Source organism: Oncorhynchus mykiss, chromosome 13 (assembly GCF_057628025.1).
Source record: "Oncorhynchus mykiss isolate SJ-2025 chromosome 13, ASM5762802v1, whole genome shotgun sequence".
In the NCBI taxonomy this organism is placed as follows: domain Eukaryota; kingdom Metazoa; phylum Chordata; class Actinopteri; order Salmoniformes; family Salmonidae; genus Oncorhynchus; species Oncorhynchus mykiss.
Genome location: NC_143034.1, coordinates 49,203,165 through 49,224,580, shown reverse-complemented (window position 1 = coordinate 49,224,580; position 21,416 = coordinate 49,203,165). Strand labels below are relative to the sequence as shown.

Here is a 21,416-nt window from a genome sequence, read left to right as displayed (position 1 = left end):
CTGTATGTATGTATGTATGTATGTATGTATGTATGTATGTATGTATGTATGTATGTATGTATGTATGTATGTATGTATGTATGTATTGACAGTATGGACAGTATATGAATAGACAACATGTGTACAGAAGTAGTTATACAGGATGAGCCTTGACTAGAATACAGTATATACATATGAAGTGGGTAAAACAGTGTTCAAGTGATCTGTGTTCAATGACTATGTACATACAGTAGGCCAGCAGGCTCTAAGGTGCAGGCTAGAGTACAGGGTGGTAGCCGGGCTAGAAACAGTGACTAAGTTCAGGGTAGGCTACTGGGCAGAGGCCGGCTAGGGGTGACTATTTAACAATCTGATGGTCTGGAGATAGAAGCTGTTTTTCTGTTATTTCCCCCCGTTTTAATATTTATTTTTTGACATGGTAATACAACGTGATCTGGTGCCTATGCTACATCTGTATTCAAACTTTAGTATTTACAAATGCTGTCCCTGTTTGACAAAAGCAATAAATAAAAAAAAGTTGTATTTTCACACACCAGATCGGTGCAGTGAAAGGTGTTGTTTTATAGGGTCAGCCATAGTAGTAAGGCACCCCTGGAGCAAGTTAGGATTACGTGCCTTGCTCAAAGGCACATAGACAGATGTTTTCACCTTGTCAGCTCGGGTATTCAACAAGGGACCTTTCGGTTACTGGCCCAAGACTCTAACCAATAGGCTACCTGCCACCCTATAGGGAGCCCTCATACAAAAAGATTATGGTTCTTTACCTTCAGATGACAGATTGGTGCAATTTTCTGCAGGCGTATCTGTTTGAAGGGACAGATGCAATGTGGTTGAGACAGGGAACACACACACACACAAACACAAACACACACACACAGTGAGAGAGAGCGATACCATACCTTCAATCTCACCACCAGATGAGGCTATTTTGGTCAGGTTTAGAAATGTGGTTCCTATCACATCATTCCTGGTCAGACGATCCCTTTGTGAAAAGTTCAATACGTTGTTAATAAACTTTCCTACGAGATCCATGTCTTCAAACTCAAAGTAGCAGCATTTAAAAGTGAAGGTATACATGAATGTGGATAGTGTAATACACAGGAAACCGTTATAGCAACAACATCCAAACATGCACTGTATCTGTCTTCCAGGGAGGATAACCAAAGTCTTACCAGTCAAATACAGTCAACTTGATGCTTTCACACATGGACGGGAACTAAAGAGGGAAATGAGAGCATGTTGTGTTTGTCTGGCTTCCATTCATATCATCCATTTGTTTTGTGGTGTACTACAAGTAATACGAGAGAGCTAGGTCACACCTTGACCTGAAGGTTGATCAGCTGGTTCCACTCAGGATTGGCATTTTTCTCGATAATTTTGGTGCACAACTGAAACCAAAACAATGTCATCATTAAGCAAACATCTAACCAAAGATCTGAAAATATTTGCCAAATGACTTGGCGTTTTGTCCTTCTCTTGCAGTCTTAGCTTTACCTTCTTGCCAGCGAAGCTGACCTCCAGAAATGGATCAACTAAGTTTTTCTTATCGCCTTCCCCTCCAAATACTTGTTTCACAGTCTGTACAAACGCATCATCCACTGTAAGACGGAGTGAAAGGATATTAACACACACTCACATAAAAAAATAACAGACAGCCAACGTTTTGAAAGAATAGGCCCACTGATAACAATGTTGGATTACTTAAAATACATGTCCAGATTCAAAAAGAACACTTCATCACTTGGTGTTTGCAGATACGTGCAATCAATATGGTGTTGGCTGTTCATACTAACGTCTGCCATATTGCTTACACGTTTCCTTTACCTAGAAATATGCATACCCAAACCCAATGGGGTAGGGGGTAAGGGGGAAGTGATAGGTGGAAGAAACAAGAGGTTTAGGGATAAGGAAAGGGGCACGAGGTTGTTTTTGGACTGAACTAAATGACACTTTGCTGCTGATGGAGGAAGAAGGGTGGAGGATGGAGAAAGAAGGAATATGCACGTACTCTGAGGCATGTCCTCAGCACGGTACACCTTCAGGTTGAGAGTGATCAATCTGAGTGTTACCCCAGCAGGCACCAACAGATTACTCTCTATGTCATCTTGCTCCTCGTTCCGCTCTCTCTTCTCAGTCTGAACACACAGGAGGGGAGGGGAGGGGAGGGGAGGGGAGGGGAGGGGAGGGGAGGGGAGGGCCTTGATGAAATATAGTATGTTGCATGTAGTTGTATAACATATTGATATTGTATACACATTCTACCAAACTTAGCAAAAAAATAAACCTCCCTTTTTCAAGACCCTGTCTTTCAAAGATAATTCGTAAAAATCCAAATAACTTCACAGATCTTCATTGTAAAGGGTTTAAACACTGTTTCCCATTCTTGTTCATTAAACCATAAACAATTCATGAACATGCACCTGTGGAACGGTCGTTAAGACACTAACAGTTTACAGACGGTAGGAAATTAAGGTCACAGTTATGAAAACATTGGACACTAAAGCCTCTTTAGCCTCCATTCTACTGACTCTGAAGAACACCAAAAGAAAGATGCCCAGGGTCCCTGCTCATCTGCGTGAACGTGCCTTAGGCATGCTGCAAGGAGGCATGAGGACTGCAGATGTGGCCAGGGCAATACATTGCAATGTCCGTACTGTGAGACGTCTAAGACAGTGCTACAGGGAGACAGGGCGGCCAGCTGATCGTCCTCGCAGTGGAAGACCACGTGTAACAACACCTGCACAGGATCGGTACATCCGAACATCACACTTGCGGGACAGGTATCAGGATGGCAACAACAACTTCCCGAGTTACACCAGGAACACACAATCCCTCCATCAGTGCTCAGACTGTCCGCAATAGGCTGATAGAGGCTGGACTGAGGGCTTGTAGGCCTGTTGTAAGGCATGTCCTCACCAGACATCACCAGCAACAACGTCGCCTATGGGCACAAACCCACCATAGCTGGACCAGACAGGACTGGCAAAAAAGTGCTCTTCACTGTTGAGTCACGGTTTTGTCTCACCAGGGGTGATGGTCGGATTCAGGTTTATCATCCAAGGCATGAGCGTTACACCGAGGCCTGTACTCTGGAGCGGGATCGATTTGAAGGTGGAGGGTCCGTCATGGTCTGGGGCGGTGTGTCACAGCATCATCGGACTGAGCGTGTTGTCATTGCAGGCAATCTCAACACTGTGCGTTACAGGGAAGACATCCTCCTCCCTCATGTGGTACCCTTCCTGCAGGCTCATCCTGACATGACCCTCCAGCATGACAATGCCACCAGCCACACTGCTCGTTCTGTGCGTGATTTCCTACAAGACAGGAATGTCAGTGTTCTGCCATGGCCAGCGATGAGCCCGGATCTCAATCCCATTGAGCACGTCTGGGACCTGTTGGATCGGAGGGTGAGGGCTAGGGCCATTCCCCCAGAAATGTCCGGGAACTTGCAGGTGCCTTGGTTGAAGAGTGGGGTAACATCTCACAGCAAGAACTGGCAAATCTGGTTCAGTCCATGAGGAGGAGATGCACTGCAGTACTTAATGCAGCTGGTGGCCACACCAGATACTGACTGTTAGTCACATGTCTGTGGAACTTGTTCAGTCTATATCTCAGTTGTTGAATCTTGTTATGTTCATACAAATATTTAGACATGTTAAGTTTGCTGAAAATAAACACAGTTAACAGTAAGAGGACGTTTCTTTTTTTGCTGAGTTTATAAACTATGTAATCAATATTACATTAAGTACAATGGTAGAGAATGTAGAGAAAGACAGATGAGGCGTGTGGTGACATAGCATAGTGACACAGCAGTCGTACCGGTGGCTCGTCTCCTGTCCCCACGATGACCAGGCTGACCTTCAGGTAACCTTTGGCCCCCGAGCTAGAGTCATCAGGGTCACTCAGGAGAAGCCACTTCCTCATTATGGCGTGGGCTGTTGACCATAAGAATATACACATTCCAGACACAGACACAGACAAAGGATGTCTTTGAAGATAATTGAAGATCAAGATAATACTCCTCTCCTGTGTCACTCTTCTGTAAAGATGAACTTACCAGGTTCGTCATATATGTACCCAACATCCAACTGTTAAAATGAAAATAAAGTCTGGTTACACTACACAACTGATTTTAACCAGATTTCAACCATTTTACTTTTATTTCAATAAAAATGCATATTTGTTGACAACTAAATTAAATATCAACCAAATACAGATATTGAGGTTATTGCCTGGAAGGATGATTACAGTAATATATTCAATACTGTATAAACACAGTGTGGTAGTGTGCATTGTAGCCAATCCATGTTTGAACAAAGGATTTCTGTGATTTATCCAACGTTTTCTGTCATTGTTATGAAAGGCAAACATAATAGGCTGGATGTAATGCTCTGTAAATATCTAAATTGAATGCACTTTTTGTACATTTAAATGTCACCTTGAACTCCCCCATTAGACTGTCTGCTCTGAGGGAGTAGGAATCATAGACCTGCAGAGAGAGACAGAGCGAGAGAGCGAGAGACAGAGAGAATTAGTGATGTTGAAACAAACCCAGCCCTTAGTTCTAAACTGCTTCATAGTTTACCACAATCAAGGAGTTTTAAAACGATTTATTTACACTGAGTGTTCAAAACATTAAGAACACCTGCTCTTTCCATGACATCAAAATCAAATCAAATGGATTTAAAAGTCCTTTTTACATCAGCAGATGTCACAAAGTGCTTATACAGAAACCTAGCCTAAAGCCCAAACAGCAAGCAATGCAGATGTAGAAGCAGGGTGGCTAGGAAAAACTCCCTAGAAAAGGCAGGAACCTAGGAAGAAACCTTGAGAGGAAACAGGCTCTGAGTGGTGGCCAGCCCTCTTCTGGCTGTGCCAGGTGGAGATTATAATAGTACATGGCCATTAAGGCCAGATTGTTCTTCAAGATGTTCAAACGTTCATAGATGACCAGCAGGGTCAAATAATAATCACAGTGGCTATAGAGGGTGCAACAGGTCAGCACCTCAGGAGTAGATGTCAGTTGGCAATTCATAGCCGAGTATTCAAAGGTCAAGACAGCAAAAGCGGTAGAGAGAGCGAGAGAGGGAGAGAGGGAGAGAGGGAGGGAGGGAGGGAGGGAGGGAGGGAAAGCGTGTCAAAAACAACAGGTAGTGGGGGTGGCATACTTAAGTTCACACAGGACACCAGATAAGACAGGAGAATTTCACCAGACAGGACAGACTGACCCTAGCCACCCGGCACACCCTGTTGCAGCATAGATACTGGAGGCTGAGACGGGCGGGGGGGACACTGTGGCCCTGTCCGACAATACCCCCAGACAGGGCCAACCAGGCAAGATATAACCCCCACAAAGCACAGCCCCAACACCACTAGAGGGATATCAACACACCACCAACTTACTACCCTGAGACAAGGCTGATTATAGCCCACGAAGATCTCCTCCACCGCACTGGCGCAAGACCAGCAAGAGGAAGACCCCTTCAGTGACTCAACCCACTCAAGTCAAGTATAGCAGAAAAGGCCTGGCACAACATGATGCACCCGTCCTAGGGACGGCATGGAAGAGCATTAGTAATCCAGTGACTCAGCCCACATAATAGGGTGCCCATCTTTTTCCCATGCAGTGTCTTCACGCACCGACTCCATTCTGACCAGTGGCGACTCAGACTTGTACCAGTAGCGACCTCGTTGTCAGAAAGTCTTTCTCGCTCTTGTATAAAGGAAGGGGGGCCAGCACAACCTTGGCTTATGGCTTGGGGCTGATCCTGCTGGGGGGCCAGCTACCAATCCCCATTGCCTCCAGGCTTCCTACATAATGGTGGGCCAGCTCAACCCCTTCCTGCATGTTCATCAGATCCATGCTCACACAACCTTGTCTTACGTGGGTTGGCACTGCCAGCAGTCCATGACTGGGGGCTGATCCTGCTGGGAGGACAGCTACCAACTCCGATCCCCGACCGGGGTCTAGCCTCCCCATCCACCATCCACGCCAAAACCCCCTCCATGTTCGTCAGATGGAGAGAAGCCGAACTCGTGAACACACTGTTTATAGACTATACCCAGTCTGAAATGAGTGTTGTACTTACCCGAATACTGATACAGTCATCTAAAAGCTCTGAAGGCAGGATGTTGACATTGAAGAAGAACATCTGTGGAGAGGGTTTATAAAAATTTTGATATATACAGTATTTTCATAGTTTTTTATGTACATAGTAGAGAGTTAGGCATAACCATGGCCATTTTCCATAGCTTTCTATACTCTGATTTTGAAGCAAATGCATACAGACATACTGTAGCAATTGTATAGTAATTGACTAGGAAAGGTTGAGAAAATGCATGTGAGAGGTCAAGGGTGATAGATAATGTATCTAACGGAGGATTCCGCTTTAGATTTACTCAAACATATCACTGTTGCAGAGAGAGAAGATCCGAATGAAACTCATTGAAGCAGGAGGAGGAGTGCATTGAGAGAGGGATCAGCAGGACAAGGTAAAAGAGGAGCAGGAGTCAATTAGACAAGCATTTAAAGGGGTGAAAAAGACAGTCAATCAAAAGATGGAATACTGAAACAAAGATTCCCGTCAGCGCAATCAGAGAAGTGTAACTTTGCCCTAGTGGTTTTGATTTTGGAGTGTAAGGGCAGTTTAAAACCATAGAGTTATGAAGAGATTACCTCATCAAAGAAGGGGTTGTTTCCTCGCCTGATCCTGGTTCTGTGGGTCTGTCCGCACACATTCACTTTGACAACCGGTTTGATGTTGTTTCCCGGCAACTGTCGGCCCTCGATAACTCGAACGCGAATCTGGTCATTGAAGACAACAGTGTAAGAGAGTTTAACTAACACAGTAATTTCAACAAACACAAAAATCCTTAATTATGCCTTTATTGATATAATTTGTCAATAAGAGGAGAGGTCAAAGAGGCGCTGTTCTACCACAAAATGCACATCTCCTTTCTTTTTTCCTTCCTTCCTTGAGGCAATCACTGATCTGTTAGTGATTGGATTGAGGAATGCATAATTATCATATTGCTGTCATCTCACATACCTATACAGATTAGTGATTACCTCAAGTAAGGTAAAATGGGATGAAGGACGCATGTCATAAGTATTTAAACAGGGCCCCATACTACCATCCAGGGCTGCATCTCAATAGTCCTTTGCTCGTCTTCTCTACCACTGATCTGAAAGAACTGGAGGGTGAAAGCCACCATCCACCATACTGCTTTCATCTCTCCTGTGGTTTCAGATCAGTGCAAATGAAGGAAAGAGAGATGAGGAGGGGAGGATACTTTAAACGTTTGACATGCACTTCATGTCCTAGCTATGTACTCTACCTGGAAGTCCTGGGGCTTGTTGGCCAGGGCCCGGTGTCTCTTGCGGCTAGTCCGGACAGGCCTCTGGTTGGGGTTACCAGGCTGGCCAGGTGTGGGTGGAACTCCAGGGGTCCCCACCTGACCCCCAAGGGATACCTCCTCCCTATCCTCCCCTTCCTCACCCTCACCTGGGAACACACACACAGTCTTGTACAACTGGGGACACACAATTCAGTCCCATTCAAAATCCTATTTTCCCTAACCCTAAACTTAAACCTAACTCTGACCTGTACCCTAACCTTAACCCGAAAACCTTAACCCTAACCCTAACTCCTAACCATAACCCTAAAACGAACCCTAGCTCCTAACCCTAAACCTAATTCTAACCTTAACACTAATTCTAACCTAAACCCTAAACCCCATAGAAGTAGAATCTGACCTTGTGGGGACCAACAAAATGTCCCCAGTTGGTAAAAACACTTTAGTTTACTATTCTTGTGGGGACTTCTGGTCCAGGTGACCTGTGTTCAGCATATTGTCTGCTGAGAGTACTTGTGTCGTGTGTATATTAAAAAATATATATACCCTACCATCCCTACCCTGATTCGAGTAAACATAGCTTTTACTGCTACTTACAGCTATTTGAACTCATATCTACAGTACCTGTAGTTAAAGAATTAGACACACAGACATATTCCTAATTTCCTCTTTCTTCAAGTGCTGGATTTTTATCCACAGTGCCAATCCATCATTCAATCTGAAATCCAACCCTCCGATGTCCACAGATTAATTCATCTTTCCCAGTAGAATGCCATTTTTCCTTTTGTAATACATCCATCCATTTTACTATGATGTCTTATGAGCCCTGAACCTCCCTATTTGTAACATTTCTACCAATATTTCCCCAAAAATAAATACTTTACCCAGGAGTAAAATTATATTTCCCATTGACTGATCGTGGTTTTTCAGATCACCTAACAAAACAGTTTGCAGATCAATCTGTAACCTGGTATTATGACATAACAACCATTCCTGGACCTGACTCCAAAAGCGAGCCACAGAGGGAACGTACTACAAAACATGTTCTATTGATTCTGTTTCCTTGTGGCAGTCTGCAAAGGCTGTGAGTATTGTTTGTTTTTTCAATTTGCATCCTCCATTTAAATAAACAGCAAGCAGCCTTTCACTTGTATAACGAACACAGACAAGCCAGTACCACTCCAATACTTCCTACCAACCAAAGCCTAAAACCACAACATCACCTCACTAGCCTGGTTACCTGGGTTGCATTCATTAGAGACCAAATGGTGAAAAGAAAACTCTGAAACAAGTAGGGACTACCTGAAATGCAAGCGTTTGTTTCCCGTTTTCAAACGTTTCCTGTTGTGTGCCCTAATGAACACAATCCTGGCTACCAGATCTGTTTGTACTTTAGTCAACTGCTCGTTACATGACATTGAAAAACAGAGGAGTTGGGTAACACACAAACAAATCTGGGAACCAGGCTCCCACTGCAATACCAAACCCAAACATACCACTGTGATAGCTGCATACTTTTCCCAAACTACATGTATAAGAGTTGATTTACATTACCGGCATAACAAAGGCATTGGAACTGATCTCATGAGAGAAGGACACCATTGTGCTTAACCAAAACAAAAGATGGCGTGCCACATATTTGTTATGTTAAACTGACCTGTGTCCCCATGCGACTGGTCTTCATCAGTTTGATTGTTAGGGTTCGGAGTTGTGCTAGCTGGCGGCTCGTACCCTATCATCAAATTAATGGTCGCCTAAAAAACAGATGGGATTAAATGTCAACATGCTGCTTCAAGACAATGTCTCAATGTATTGACAACTTTAACTTACATTATTTTACATTGACATGATATGGCCAACAATCAAGATGTTTTAACCTAGTTATTATATGCATGGGGTAGTTCTGACTGGGACTCAGGCCTGGGTCCAGCAACTGTCAACCCAACACCGCCAAGAGACCCGAACCTCTTGACGAGACCCCTAGGTGTTGGGTTGAGGTCGCTACTCCAATCAAATCAAATGTTATTGGTCACTTACACATGGTTGGCAGATGTTCATGCGAGTGTAGCGAAATGCTTGTTGTGTAGCGAAATGCTCGCTACACTAGCCCCTCCCTTTAGGAGAACATCTCCTCAAGCTTCTTTATTCCAAGTCCTTCATGTGTACACGCCTTTTCCGATGACCTTATGGGCGCCATCCCACTTCTTACACCAACGTAGGGAATTTGTGTGTTTGTTCTGACCAGGACTCGAATCCGGGTCCAGCGATTGTCAACCCAACACATTAGCCGTTAAGCCAAAAACACCGAACCTCTTGACAATGTCTCTACAATAAAGTGTATTATTGCTTACACTTCATTTACTTTCAAGAATAACTCTCACCCCAGTGTCCTGTTTCTTCTCATTGACCAGGGACAGGTTCTTTGCTGGGAGGGACTTGGTGTGACCATGAGCCAGGTCTAGGAGAGAGATCTTAGCTGAGCCAATAAATCTGCAATACAGGTAAAAAGGCATGAGCACCTACTGTATTTACGTGATATGAATATTTCTTGAGGAAACGCATACAGTAAAATAGTAATATAATTTCCAGATCACTTAAACAAATGCATGTATTATGTTTGCTGGTCTACTGCATAAAGAGGTGTAGATTTCCTCTGTTGTTTGTGTACAATGATGTATGTCATTTTATATGTGTGAATATATTTGTTTTTTGACTAATCACAGGCAGTATCCAGTTCTCATTTGTACTTCTTTCAGAATTGACAAACCTAGCAACAAGTCCTATAGAGCAGTTATATTTGCCACACGGATCTGATGAAAGTCCCTTATGGGGGAACTGAGGACTAACTAGGAAGGTACCAAGGGTTCTTTATTACACAATCAACTGTGATTAAGAATCCCGTTGCATTGCTTAATATCAGTTATTCCTATTATGTATATATAGCCACCACTGTGCCATGCAGCCACAATTTAAAGAAGTGTGTATATGTCAACATATTGTTGATACCATTGAGGCACTTTGCTTGTGCTGGACTGGAGGGACTCAAGAAAAATAAAATGATAGGGTGGTAGCGAGAAGACGACTTTCCTGTAGCTGAGTGATCTTCATAAGCTGTCACAATGACAAACATCAGCCTAGCTTAGCTTATTTTGGCAACCATTAGAGCCTTCCCCGGAGAACACTGGGAAAAATGTCATCTGTGCTCTGTAGTGAGGAACAACACTCGATCCCATAGACGAGGGGGAAAGAATCATGAAAGGGAGGACGAGGAAAGACTAACCGCTGGGAGCAATTAGCATCTACCACAGGCATGCCTGTAGTCTGGCCTTGTGTGTCAGGCTGAGGGGAGGAGAGAGACAGGAGAAAGAGAGAGAGAGAGAGAGTGAGAGAGAGCGAGAGAGAGAGAGAGAGAGAGGAATTGAATTGAGAGAGACAGAAGGAGGGACAGAGAGATATAATTTAAGTGAATTGAAAGAGAGGAAGAGAGAGGGGGATAGAGAGAAAAGAAGAGAGGAGAGAAGAGAAGAAGAGAGATGGGAGAAGGGGAGAGAGAGGGAGAGAGGAGAGAAGAGGGTGGGGGAGGAGAGAAAGGGGGGAAGGTGGGATGTTGTCATGCCTCTCCCCTCCTGGCTATGTCACCTGTTGAAATAATTTGTCATCACACACAGAGAGATAAACAATCATGCATTAAAACAGGTCCTGGAAATGAAGTTGAACTACGGGGTAGAGTTCACACCTTGGCATTGAAAGCAGGCTACTCTGAAGCTGAGAGAGGAATGCTCTTTGAGTCTTTTGTTTTTATTCCTCTCTTGGAATTCTACACATTTCAAATTTTTTCTTCACTCAGTTAGTTGGCACTTGACTTTTCAAAGGCGAGCAGACACATGCAAAATACCCATTGTTGAATATTTTCCCCCTGAGGAAATTAGTTGACTGTTACTAATGATATGGAACACACACTAGCTGCCAGCACACTAGTTGGCTATATTTATGCACTGTGTAGTGGCTAGTTCCTCTTTTATGAGTCAAAAGCAGTTCCACACCATGAAGTCAGATAATACAGCATAATATGGAGTTCTTTCTTTTGCTGATATCAAAGGCCCTGCTGCTAACTGTGCCAGTCTTTTTGTGCTATCATGTCAACTCCTTGTCACTCAATGTCATGCAATGTTTGGATTGAGAATGAGTAATGGAGTTGGCAAGAGCAGGCTATAGTTAACTGTCTAGTGTCTAGCAGAGAAAACATACTGTATGTATCCATGTTTGAATATCATTTTGGACGTTTTAGAATTCTGACGTTGGATATGGAGGATTAAAAATGACTCAACAGGACACATGATTGTATATGGTGGTCACTAGGAGATGTCCTTATATCCAAAACACCCCCCCCCCCCCCTTATTGAGTGTGTGTTTATATTGAATGATTCAACCTCACCCATATACACACATCTGCCAAGGATTCTCAAACATACTCAAGATCAACCCCCCCATCTGCCAGTGACAAGCCTGTGCAAGCTCTGTAACTTTGCTTGTGTTTGAGTCTGGACTCTGCCAGTGCCCCCCCAACATTATAGAAGATCAAAAACGTGAGTCACTCTCATTATCATAGCCTGCTCTCTCTCTCTCTCTCTCTCTATCTCTCTCTCTAGGCATCTATATTAGAGTTCCTGCTGAGAAGTGGTGAAAAGCATGCTGCTAAATAGAGGCCGCTCATTACGTGACTTAAAAATGTCACAATGGAAATGGAACAACAATGAAGCATCAATACAGCTTAGATATGTTCCATCAATCTAAAATCACTAATATGTTAAGTAAAAAGCATGTTGATACCTATTTCTCTTGATATAGAGAAGACACATGAGAGGCCATTTTGAATCTATTGAGTTTGAAGTGATTTGTGCTCATGGTGAAACAATAGCCTTTTGGAGAGAGAAAACTGTTTCATCATAGAGAGAGACAAATCCTCATCACATAGCACAGCGAGTCTGAACACGGAGGCAGGTACAGGGTGTGGTAGAGAAGCCGTAAGGGGTTGTGCTACTTCAAATCACACCTCACTTTTCACTTACCAATGTGGTAATCATTGAAGCTCTGCGGTAACACAATTTTTCCTCAACACATGTTGTCATGGCAAGAGGAGTTCCTGTAAACGTTATGTGGCCCATTGCAATGGAAAAACTTGAGCTTTTTTATGTAATTGTAGATCAACTAAGTTCTCTTTCAAATACTTGTTTCTGTATCTCACGTATGGGGTAAGCCGTTCGGGATGGGATCACAAGGACACTCCAATCACACAACCTATTATAAGGCGCCACGCCACGCCCTCTAGCTCATTATCGTTTTCTTCCATACGGAGATCACAAGCTCTCTCTACACTCTCCTCAGCACGACTTGTCTCATTGTTTTCCTACTCAATTGTGAACTCGCCACTGAGGATAGGATACTGCTTCTCGTATAGAGTGTTAAGTACTTTTACCAAAAGGAAAAGTTGGGTTCTTCTCAGTCTCCAGTCAAAACTAGCGCCACATGGCTAACTTTTGCCCCACTCGCCCACTTAGCAGCTTACCTGCTTCGTGCTGCTAATTCCCACCACAGTGGAAGGGAGAAAAGATCATTTTGAGATTCGTTCCCGTACAAAAAAAAAGACTGCAGTCAGAGTACAGTATAAATTCAATACACTGCAGTATAACTGCAGTCAGAGTGCAGTATAACTGCAGTATGTTGCAAATAATGCGTCCAAAATAACACTGTTTTTTTTACTACAGTCAATTTGCAGTGTAAATGCAGTTACAGTGCAGTATAACTGCAGTTCAACTGCAATACACTGCAGTTATTCTGCAATTACTGTGTCTGAAATACCACAGTCGACTGCAGTTACTGCACTTTTACTGTAGTTTCAAAACTGCAATATTTTTAAAAAGGGGTTAGCCCACAGTGTAAGGCAAAGCTAACCTAGCTAGCTCACCGAAGACTTACACCACACGCTTTTTCTTCAGCTAGCAGTGTGCTAGCAATAGCTAGCCTATTAGGCCACAAGGTGAGTGCAAGCTAGCTAACACCAGGACTAGTTTCACAGCTAAATGTCGGCCAACACACGCTTAGAGATAGCTCATTCAACTAGCCCTTTCTACTCGGTTAGCCCACGCTGCAAGGTAAAGCTAACCAACTAGCTCATCAAAAATGAATGCTATCCACTTTGTCTTCAGATAGCAATATGTTAGCAAAAGCTAGGCTAATAGCCCACGGGGTGAACGCTAGTTAGCTAATGTCAGGACTAGCTACACAGCTAGGCATTGGCCAGTACACGCGTAGCCTTGAACCCTCCACTATCCGGAGCTATGGATACTACTACCCCTTCACAGTGTGTACCCAGCTGGCCTCCTGTTCCCCAACTGGCTCACCCATGCCTGTGTGGGTCCATGATGTCAGTGAAGAACACATATCCTATCTGTGTTGCCTGCTTGGGACTGGAGCATGTTCAGGCGGCTCTTGCTAACCCAGAGTCCTGCGAGCATTGCAAGGAGTTGCCGGAGTCCCCCTCGAGTTGCCGCAGCCCCCCTCGAGGCTCCTCTTCCTCCCAGCCTTCGGGCGAGGAGGCAACCCAACAACCACGAGCTGGGCCAAGGTTATGGGCGGTCTCCCCCCAGATATCCACTCTCGGTTCGACGAGCTAGCAGCAGGGAAAAGAGGTATAGGGGTTTACGATGAGGAGGACATCAGTATTGTGCGACTCTTCTGCAATGAGGATGAGGAAGGGGATGAAGACCCCAAGGCTCAGGCCTCAAGGCCTTCCAGCACCCTGAGTGGAGGGCCCTCCTCTCCCAGCCTGGAGTACAGGCTAATCCATTTGTGCAAAAACGGCGAAAGAGACTGGTTCAATGGGAAGAGACTCATCCCATACCGTCCCTGGGAGACAGCGTGTCCCCATGATCCCAACATGCTTGGTGGAGGCTAAACACACCTGGGACAAACCCCTTTCCGGTAAGGTCCCACCGAGGGACTTCACTGCCATGGACATGCAAGGTATGGAGGAGCAGTGGAACAATCTCTCGCAAACCACCTTCACCCTGAACGCTGTGCCTCCCTTACCTACACGTCTCTCCCTGGCAAGATGGAACATTTCTTTTCATCCATTCTCCAGCGCCCCATCTTGGACCTACAGATCCTCAACAGCTATCTGAAAAAGTTCACATTCCTTATGCTTACACACAAAGTGCTGTCTTGCTTTGTTTGTCGAGGTGATTGGTTCACTAAAGTCAATTTGCAGGATTTTCACATAAGCATTCTGCCAGCACATAGGAGATTTCTCAAGTTTCCCTATCAGGGTTTCGAGAATCTCACAGTTCCCTTCAGGATATCACTAGCCCCTCGGACGTTCAGCAAGTTGTAGAGGTGGCCCTAACTCCCCTGAGATGGAGAGGACACAGGATCTCCGCGTACATAGACCACTACCTGCTCTGCTCCCATTAACAGAAGCAGGCAGTGAGAGACAGAGCTGCCCTTGTAGACTTCAGGATGAATCAGATAAACAGCTGTTTAGTGCCCACATATAGAGTAGAATATCTAGGCGTAGTTCTGAATTCCATCTCTTTCCAGGCCGCACTATCAGATGGGTGAATCATGTTGCTTCGTGCGAATCATGTCTCTCCATGTTCCAATGGGGTCATACAGTCACACTCAAGACGTGTCTCTGTACGTTGGGACTGTTTGGACTGTTGAGGATGAAATATTTTCAGTGCTGGGTGTCTGCCCTACGCCTGTGTTCCCTTAGTCACCTTCAGCGGAGCATAACGGTGTCCTCCCCAAGCATAGCGTCTCTCCGCCACTGACGGGACCCCTCCATCTTCGCCAACGGCACTCCCCTAGAGGTAGTGCCTGTAGTGATAACAGACGCATCTCTCAAAGGGTGTGGCGTAGTCTGTGAGGGGAGAGCATTGAATGGATTGTAGTCCCCACAACTACGTCATGCTCACATAAATGACCTTGAGTTGCTTACAGTGCTGCTTGCACTAAAGCATTTTCTGCCTTTTCTTCAGAATTGTCACATCCTGGTCAGAATGGACAATACGACTGTAGTGGCATACATCAACCACCAAGGTGGCACCTGATCTCTGTGTTTGTGCAGACCAGCCCAGAAAATGATTCTGTGGAGCAGCGCACATCACTCTTTACACGTGGCTCATGTCCGGAACAGACTTGTAAGTCCAGAGGTAACCCCCTGTATGGTGACTGAAGACTCCATCCCGAAGTGGTGGCTCAAGTGTGGTGGAAAAATACGGACAAACGTCCATAGGTCTCTACGCATGCGCAAAGACGCACACTGCCCGCTGTTTTTTGAACTAGCAAGAGGTGACGCTGCAATGCGGCATGTTGGGCTACCCCTCATACGTTTATGAGGATTTACGAACTAGACGTCACTGCGCCCTCGCTGACATATACAGTGCTGTGTTGGGGCCTCTGAGGGATGATTATGTCAAGACAATCTAGCTTCGGGGGGTACATGAGCGCAATGGAAGTTGACTATATGTGAAACACCCATATTTGAGATAACGAAAAAAGTATTTGAAAAAGCACTAGGGTAAGCACTTCTGCAGTCAGAGATCCATAATGTTCCTTAAGGTCAAATCTTAAGGTTACTTGCGTAGCCCCTGTTCTCTGATAATATGATTGGGTTATCTCAATATGCATAAGGAGGAAAACATATGTCTGATAATGAGCTAGAGTACGGGACTTGGAGCGTTATAATAAGTGGGGTTGCCCACTATTCGCCACGCCTCCTGTCTGTTTACGGCAGATGTTGTGTGATTGGAGCTTCCTTATGATCTCGCACCAAAGGGCATGCCCCATATGTAAGATAGCTCACTCATATTATCAGAGAACCCGGAGTTATGCAAGTAACCTGAAGATTTGACCTGAATGAACATTATGGATCTCCCTCCGCAGAAGTGCTTACTCTAGTTTTTTCCAGCTCAGTTTAAACTCAGCACTGGCCTCAGGGTTTGAACTTTCCCTTTAACTCACTCTCTGTATAACCTGTAATTACCAGACACTGTATTGTAATGACCAGGTTCACATTCTAATGTAGGGGCACTTTGACTGAGAAATGACAAGAGGTCAAACTGAGTAAAACACTATGTCCCTCCTCCTCCCTAGCAGCACTAGCAGCGTCCGATTAGCAGGAGGTGTATGTGCGTGTGTGTGGTGTGTGTTCTCTCACAAAACATTTGAGACATATACAGTAGCTACATGCCAGGTACGTACTTGTCTTTGCCAATAGTCTCATAGTCTTTCACAATCACGTCCAAAAAGGAGGAGGCATCCAATGGGGAGCCCTTTAGGTCGAACTCAAGCACCTGCAACCACAAATTGAGTTAGTTCATAAACTCGCAACTTTGCCCATGTTAATTTCAATTATAAAATGTTGAAGCATGGGGGGGGGGGGTGCAAATATTTAAAATCAAAGGGGAAGTGTTAACAGTTATCATTCCTCTATCTAATAATAACTACTCCATGTTGAGTCATCAACAAACACCAAGCACAGCGGACAAAATGTTAGCCTCATTCCCTAATTCATTCTCATACCCTCGTCCACATAATACATTCCTCTCGAGGCCCTTTTCAACATTCCCAGAGACTGCCAGAGAGAGGAAGGATTGTAAATGTAAATATTTATACTTACTTCATTCCACACGGGATTGAGTTCACTATCAATGGCCTTAGTTTTCTTCTTTTCACCTGTAGCGTTTACACAAAGTGGCAAGATTAAAACATGGAATATATGTGTTTCTATGTACCCTTTATATAACTAGGCAAGTCAGTTAAGAACAAATTCTTATTTACAATGGCAGCCGACACCGGACGACGCCGGGCCAATTGTGCACCGCCCTACGGGACTCCCAATCACAGCCGATTGTGATACAGCCTGGAATCAAACCATGGTGTCTGTAGTGACACCTCAAGCATTGACATGCAGTGCCTTAGACGGCTGCGCCACTCGGGAGTATATGTATGGGTAGAATATATTTCTCTGGGTCCAATGCAGACGTTTTTATCTCAATATCAAATCCTTTCTGGGTAACAATTACGTTACTGTGATTGTTTTTAATGTAATGGCCAAAATAAATAAAAATAGCTTCTTGGCAAAAATGCAAAGTTCTCAAGCAATCATGCTGAAATTTCAGGCATTCTTTTCAAACAGCTCTTACACTAAAAGGACATTATCATCATTTTCACAATTTCAATTTTCAATCTCATAATGGAAATATATATAAAACACAGGTATATCACATGTTTAACTGCACTGGGCCTTTAACATATACAGGCAGTTTTAAAATTAGTAATACCTACAACATCCCTGGGGCTGGTAACATAGTGAGCCAACTTAGAGTGGCAACATATTCAACCATAAAAGTCGAATGTGCATCTTGGACGGACTCTTATCCTAAAATATCCATGCAAAAATGAAGCACATTGACCCAGCTGCAGAGCTGTTGATGACAGGGGAGAATGGGTGATTCCAACCCCTTATAAGGGAATATGTTTTCCCTCTGTGTAACACAATAGAGGCAACATTATTTAATGTGACTCATTGCCTTAAAGCAGGCAAAATTAGGTTCCGGTATCTCAGAACCAATGCACAGTACCATTGTTGTACCTTCAAAGCAAATCATAGTAGTTTTGTGCCCTTACATGCTCACAGTTAAATGACGCAGTATCTCCACTTTGAATACAAAGAGCATCATGTTTGTGTTTATTGAACATGTTAAATGTTTGGGGACCACAAAATCCACCAGAATATCATCTTATTGTGGAATCTTGCAGTTGTTGGTTCAAAGAAAAAATGATAGACAGAAAATGGGTCAGTTAACCCAACATTGACAGCAAAGGGCAGAAAGGATAATGTGACTTTAAAATAAAGAGAACTATAAAGTAGCCTAACTAAAAACTAGGCTACAACCTGAAAGCAACTCTGCATGTCTTCATCTTTGATTTATATTAGCCTACATTTGGAGAACGTCTTTGATCCAGATGTTTTGAACTTCTCAAGAATAGCCAACAATCAAGGCATTGAAACCAAAGAGAAAATGTAGGCTAAATGCCACAGCAAGAGGCAACAAAACAATATCTCACCTTTGAACACTACCGCTGCTATGGGATCTGGGTGTCCGAGTTTCTTTTTGGGGATGCCTTTGGCTGATTCCACTACGACGCGCAACATTATTACAGAGTTTAGTCTGTATTATAACACCCTTATGAATCACAGCATGTTCCTCTACCAAGGCGTCTCTTCACCAGCGGTCATTGTAACAGAGGAAATGCTCCCTTAGAGGAGGAGTGAAGTCCCGAATTATTTGGCTATCCACTGTATGAGTCAGAATGGAAAAAAATATTATGGATGTATGTTAAAAAGTCTGCCAGCACGTCGTGTAGGCTATAGTCAGAATCTGTTAGGTTACTAGCCATCCTACTTGTTACATCTACTTCTACTACTTGTGATATCGTTATGAATAAACAAACTTGACGCTGTTGAAATATTGTTTGACTCTTGGCTACTCAAAAAGGCTACAATTCGTCATAGCCTACGTTGAGTGATTTACAGTCTATCGTGGTTCAAATGTAGCCTACACCGCAGCGCCACTCAGAGGTGATGGGGTTGAACAACGTTGAGTGTGGTACCCTAAGGTGACCGCGGCGATTTTCCTTTAAAAAAAAGTCCCATGACCAACCTTATCACAGCAAGAATATTACTGCTATTCCTATACTTTTATTATTTCATATCTAAGTAATTTTGCTGGTTTAATTCGGCTATTTGAAATCTGATATGCCAACTTGTGTATTTGAAAAAAAACTACACTTTTTTTTTTTTAAATGAGGGCTTTGCACTTTTGTAAGCATTTATGGAGAGTGAGCTCCAAAAGAATTGGGACAGTGACACGTTTTACAGTCGGATAGTCCTGAATGAATCGTGAATAATGGTGAGTGAGAAAGTTACAGACGTACACATATCATAACGGTGAGAGTTTAGCATGTCCTGAGTGTATGATATATATATATTTATATATATATATATATATATATATATATATATATATTTAAAAAAATGTTTTACTTAAGCTTTATTTGGCTCCAAGATGACACAATCAATTATTCACCATACATTTCTATTGGGAATAAAATAATCTGTAACTACCAAAACAAACAGCAAATACATCCAACAAGTTCGTAGCGTCACAAGCTTGATTTAATCAATGTGGGACTATGTACAAAAAGTGCTGTCCTTTCTAAACCGTTCACCCGGCATTGATGAAAATACCCTCAAATTAAAGCTGACAGTCTGGACTTTAACTTCATAGTCATTGCGTACTGGAGTACAGAGACGAAACAACAAGACGGAAGTGTCACAGTCCCAATACTTTTGGAGCTCACTGTAGTCTATAAGTCATAAAATTAGAATAGGCAATATTGAAATGCCCCGGCCTCAAATATCCTGATTTGTCATTTTAGTATTGTGCACAAGCTACTAGGCAGAAACGGTAGGCATAATTGCAAAATATCTTTCCTATGCAGAGTAAGACGATGGCAAGGTTTTGTAAATCAGCCTCAACCACCTGATTGATTTTCATTCGATTTTTCTTAAATGTGGGATAATTTGTAGAATGTCAAATGTCACATGAACATATTCAAACCCCCAGTATTTAGGAAACATGGACCAGGGTTGGCCAAACCCCTTGGAGAGCTACATCTAGGCAGGACTTTTAACACTACTTATGTTGGTTCCTTATGGATAAGGAGAAACTGCAATCCATCCTAGGGTTAGACCATTATTAAGACAAGGCCGAGGATAAAGTCTACTTCTGGAGAAACCCTGATAAGGGAGGTTCTGCTCCTCCTCACCATGGCAGACGCAGGAGGGATGCCGCTTACTTCTATCCACCCCCGTCTGATCAACGCTCTACAACCAGCGCCTCATCGGCTTCCAGTGGTAGTTTTTTATTCAACGAGAGACTGGACGGACGGAAGGGCGGAGGTGGCCGCAGGCACGCGCATCGACGAGATTCTGACACTTCTATTGAACCAGTAGGTTGCTCTCCTGCACATACTGCGACTCCTTTTTGAAGCAATACTTATTTTATACCTCCAGCCAATCGCAATCACTCTATCGAGACATATTGCAGACTTGTGGAAAAAGATGTTGGACATCTCTTTAAGAATAAAAAGGGGTCCAAATCTTTCCATAATTTACCTAAGGATGAAAAACAAGCTTTGCTTGATTTACAATCCGATACGTCAGTCCTTACCCGCCCTGTTGTAATAATACACCAGCAGTATGATCTCTATCATTGAATCTCTTGATCCTCTGCCTGAGAATACCTACTTTTGATGTTGAGTCGTTATACACACATATTCCACACGAGGGCAGTATTGAAGCTATGGAACATTTTCTTCTGCAACGTGACCCTAATGAACTACCTTCCAGTGCATGCATTATAACATTGGCTGAAAAAGTACTCACACATAACTATTTAATGTTTCTAAATGATTTCTTTATTCAGACGAAGGGTACTGCTATGGGATCCCCCATGGCTCCTAACTATGCTAATTTGTATGTGGGTTACATGGAGAAACAGTCTATTTTCAATCCTCTCCAAAATGTTTTCTTGCCTAACATCATTATTTGGAGACGGTATATTGATGATATTTTTGTTCTATGGAGGGGTGATGCAAAACAGCTCCAGGCATTCCATGCTTTTCTTAACTCCTGTTCTGATCATCTGAGATTTACTCTGCAATCTGACACACGTCAAATCAGTTTTCTTGATCGTCTGATCTTGTGTGAAGATAATGTTCTATACACTGATCTTTACAGGAAGCCTACTGATCGTAACAGTTTGTTGAGGGCTGATAGTTGTCTCCCACTTCCCTTGAAAAATAGTTTGCCATACAGCCAATTCTGTCGAATCAAAAGAATTTGCAAAAAACAATCCGATTTCGACAGATATGTGGCTGAGACGCAAAGAAAGTTCAAGGAGAGGGGCTACAAAAATGATCATATTAATATT

The 21,416-nt window shown here is 43.4% G+C and overlaps 1 protein-coding gene across 1 annotated transcript in view; it reads right to left on the bottom strand.

The window, feature by feature from the left end:
- LOC110485171 (myoferlin) overlaps positions 1-19,035 on the bottom strand; it is a 52,752-nt gene extending 33,717 nt beyond the window's left edge. The window contains exons 1-17 of the mRNA XM_036941044.2: positions 18,487-19,035; positions 17,036-17,091; positions 16,618-16,709; positions 9,738-9,846; positions 9,014-9,110; positions 7,339-7,505; positions 6,677-6,805; positions 6,090-6,152; positions 4,439-4,489; positions 4,058-4,088; positions 3,820-3,935; positions 2,009-2,135; positions 1,495-1,598; positions 1,320-1,388; positions 1,173-1,216; positions 900-982; positions 765-803 (exon numbers count right to left, since the gene is read on the bottom strand). Of these exons, the coding sequence (XP_036796939.2) occupies positions 765-803; positions 900-982; positions 1,173-1,216; positions 1,320-1,388; positions 1,495-1,598; positions 2,009-2,135; positions 3,820-3,935; positions 4,058-4,088; positions 4,439-4,489; positions 6,090-6,152; positions 6,677-6,805; positions 7,339-7,505; positions 9,014-9,110; positions 9,738-9,846; positions 16,618-16,709; positions 17,036-17,091; positions 18,487-18,574 (1,465 nt within the window). The 5' untranslated portion in view covers positions 18,575-19,035. The remainder of the gene's footprint in view (positions 1-764; positions 804-899; positions 983-1,172; positions 1,217-1,319; positions 1,389-1,494; positions 1,599-2,008; positions 2,136-3,819; positions 3,936-4,057; positions 4,089-4,438; positions 4,490-6,089; positions 6,153-6,676; positions 6,806-7,338; positions 7,506-9,013; positions 9,111-9,737; positions 9,847-16,617; positions 16,710-17,035; positions 17,092-18,486) is intronic.
- Positions 19,036-21,416: the final 2,381 nt, after the last annotated feature.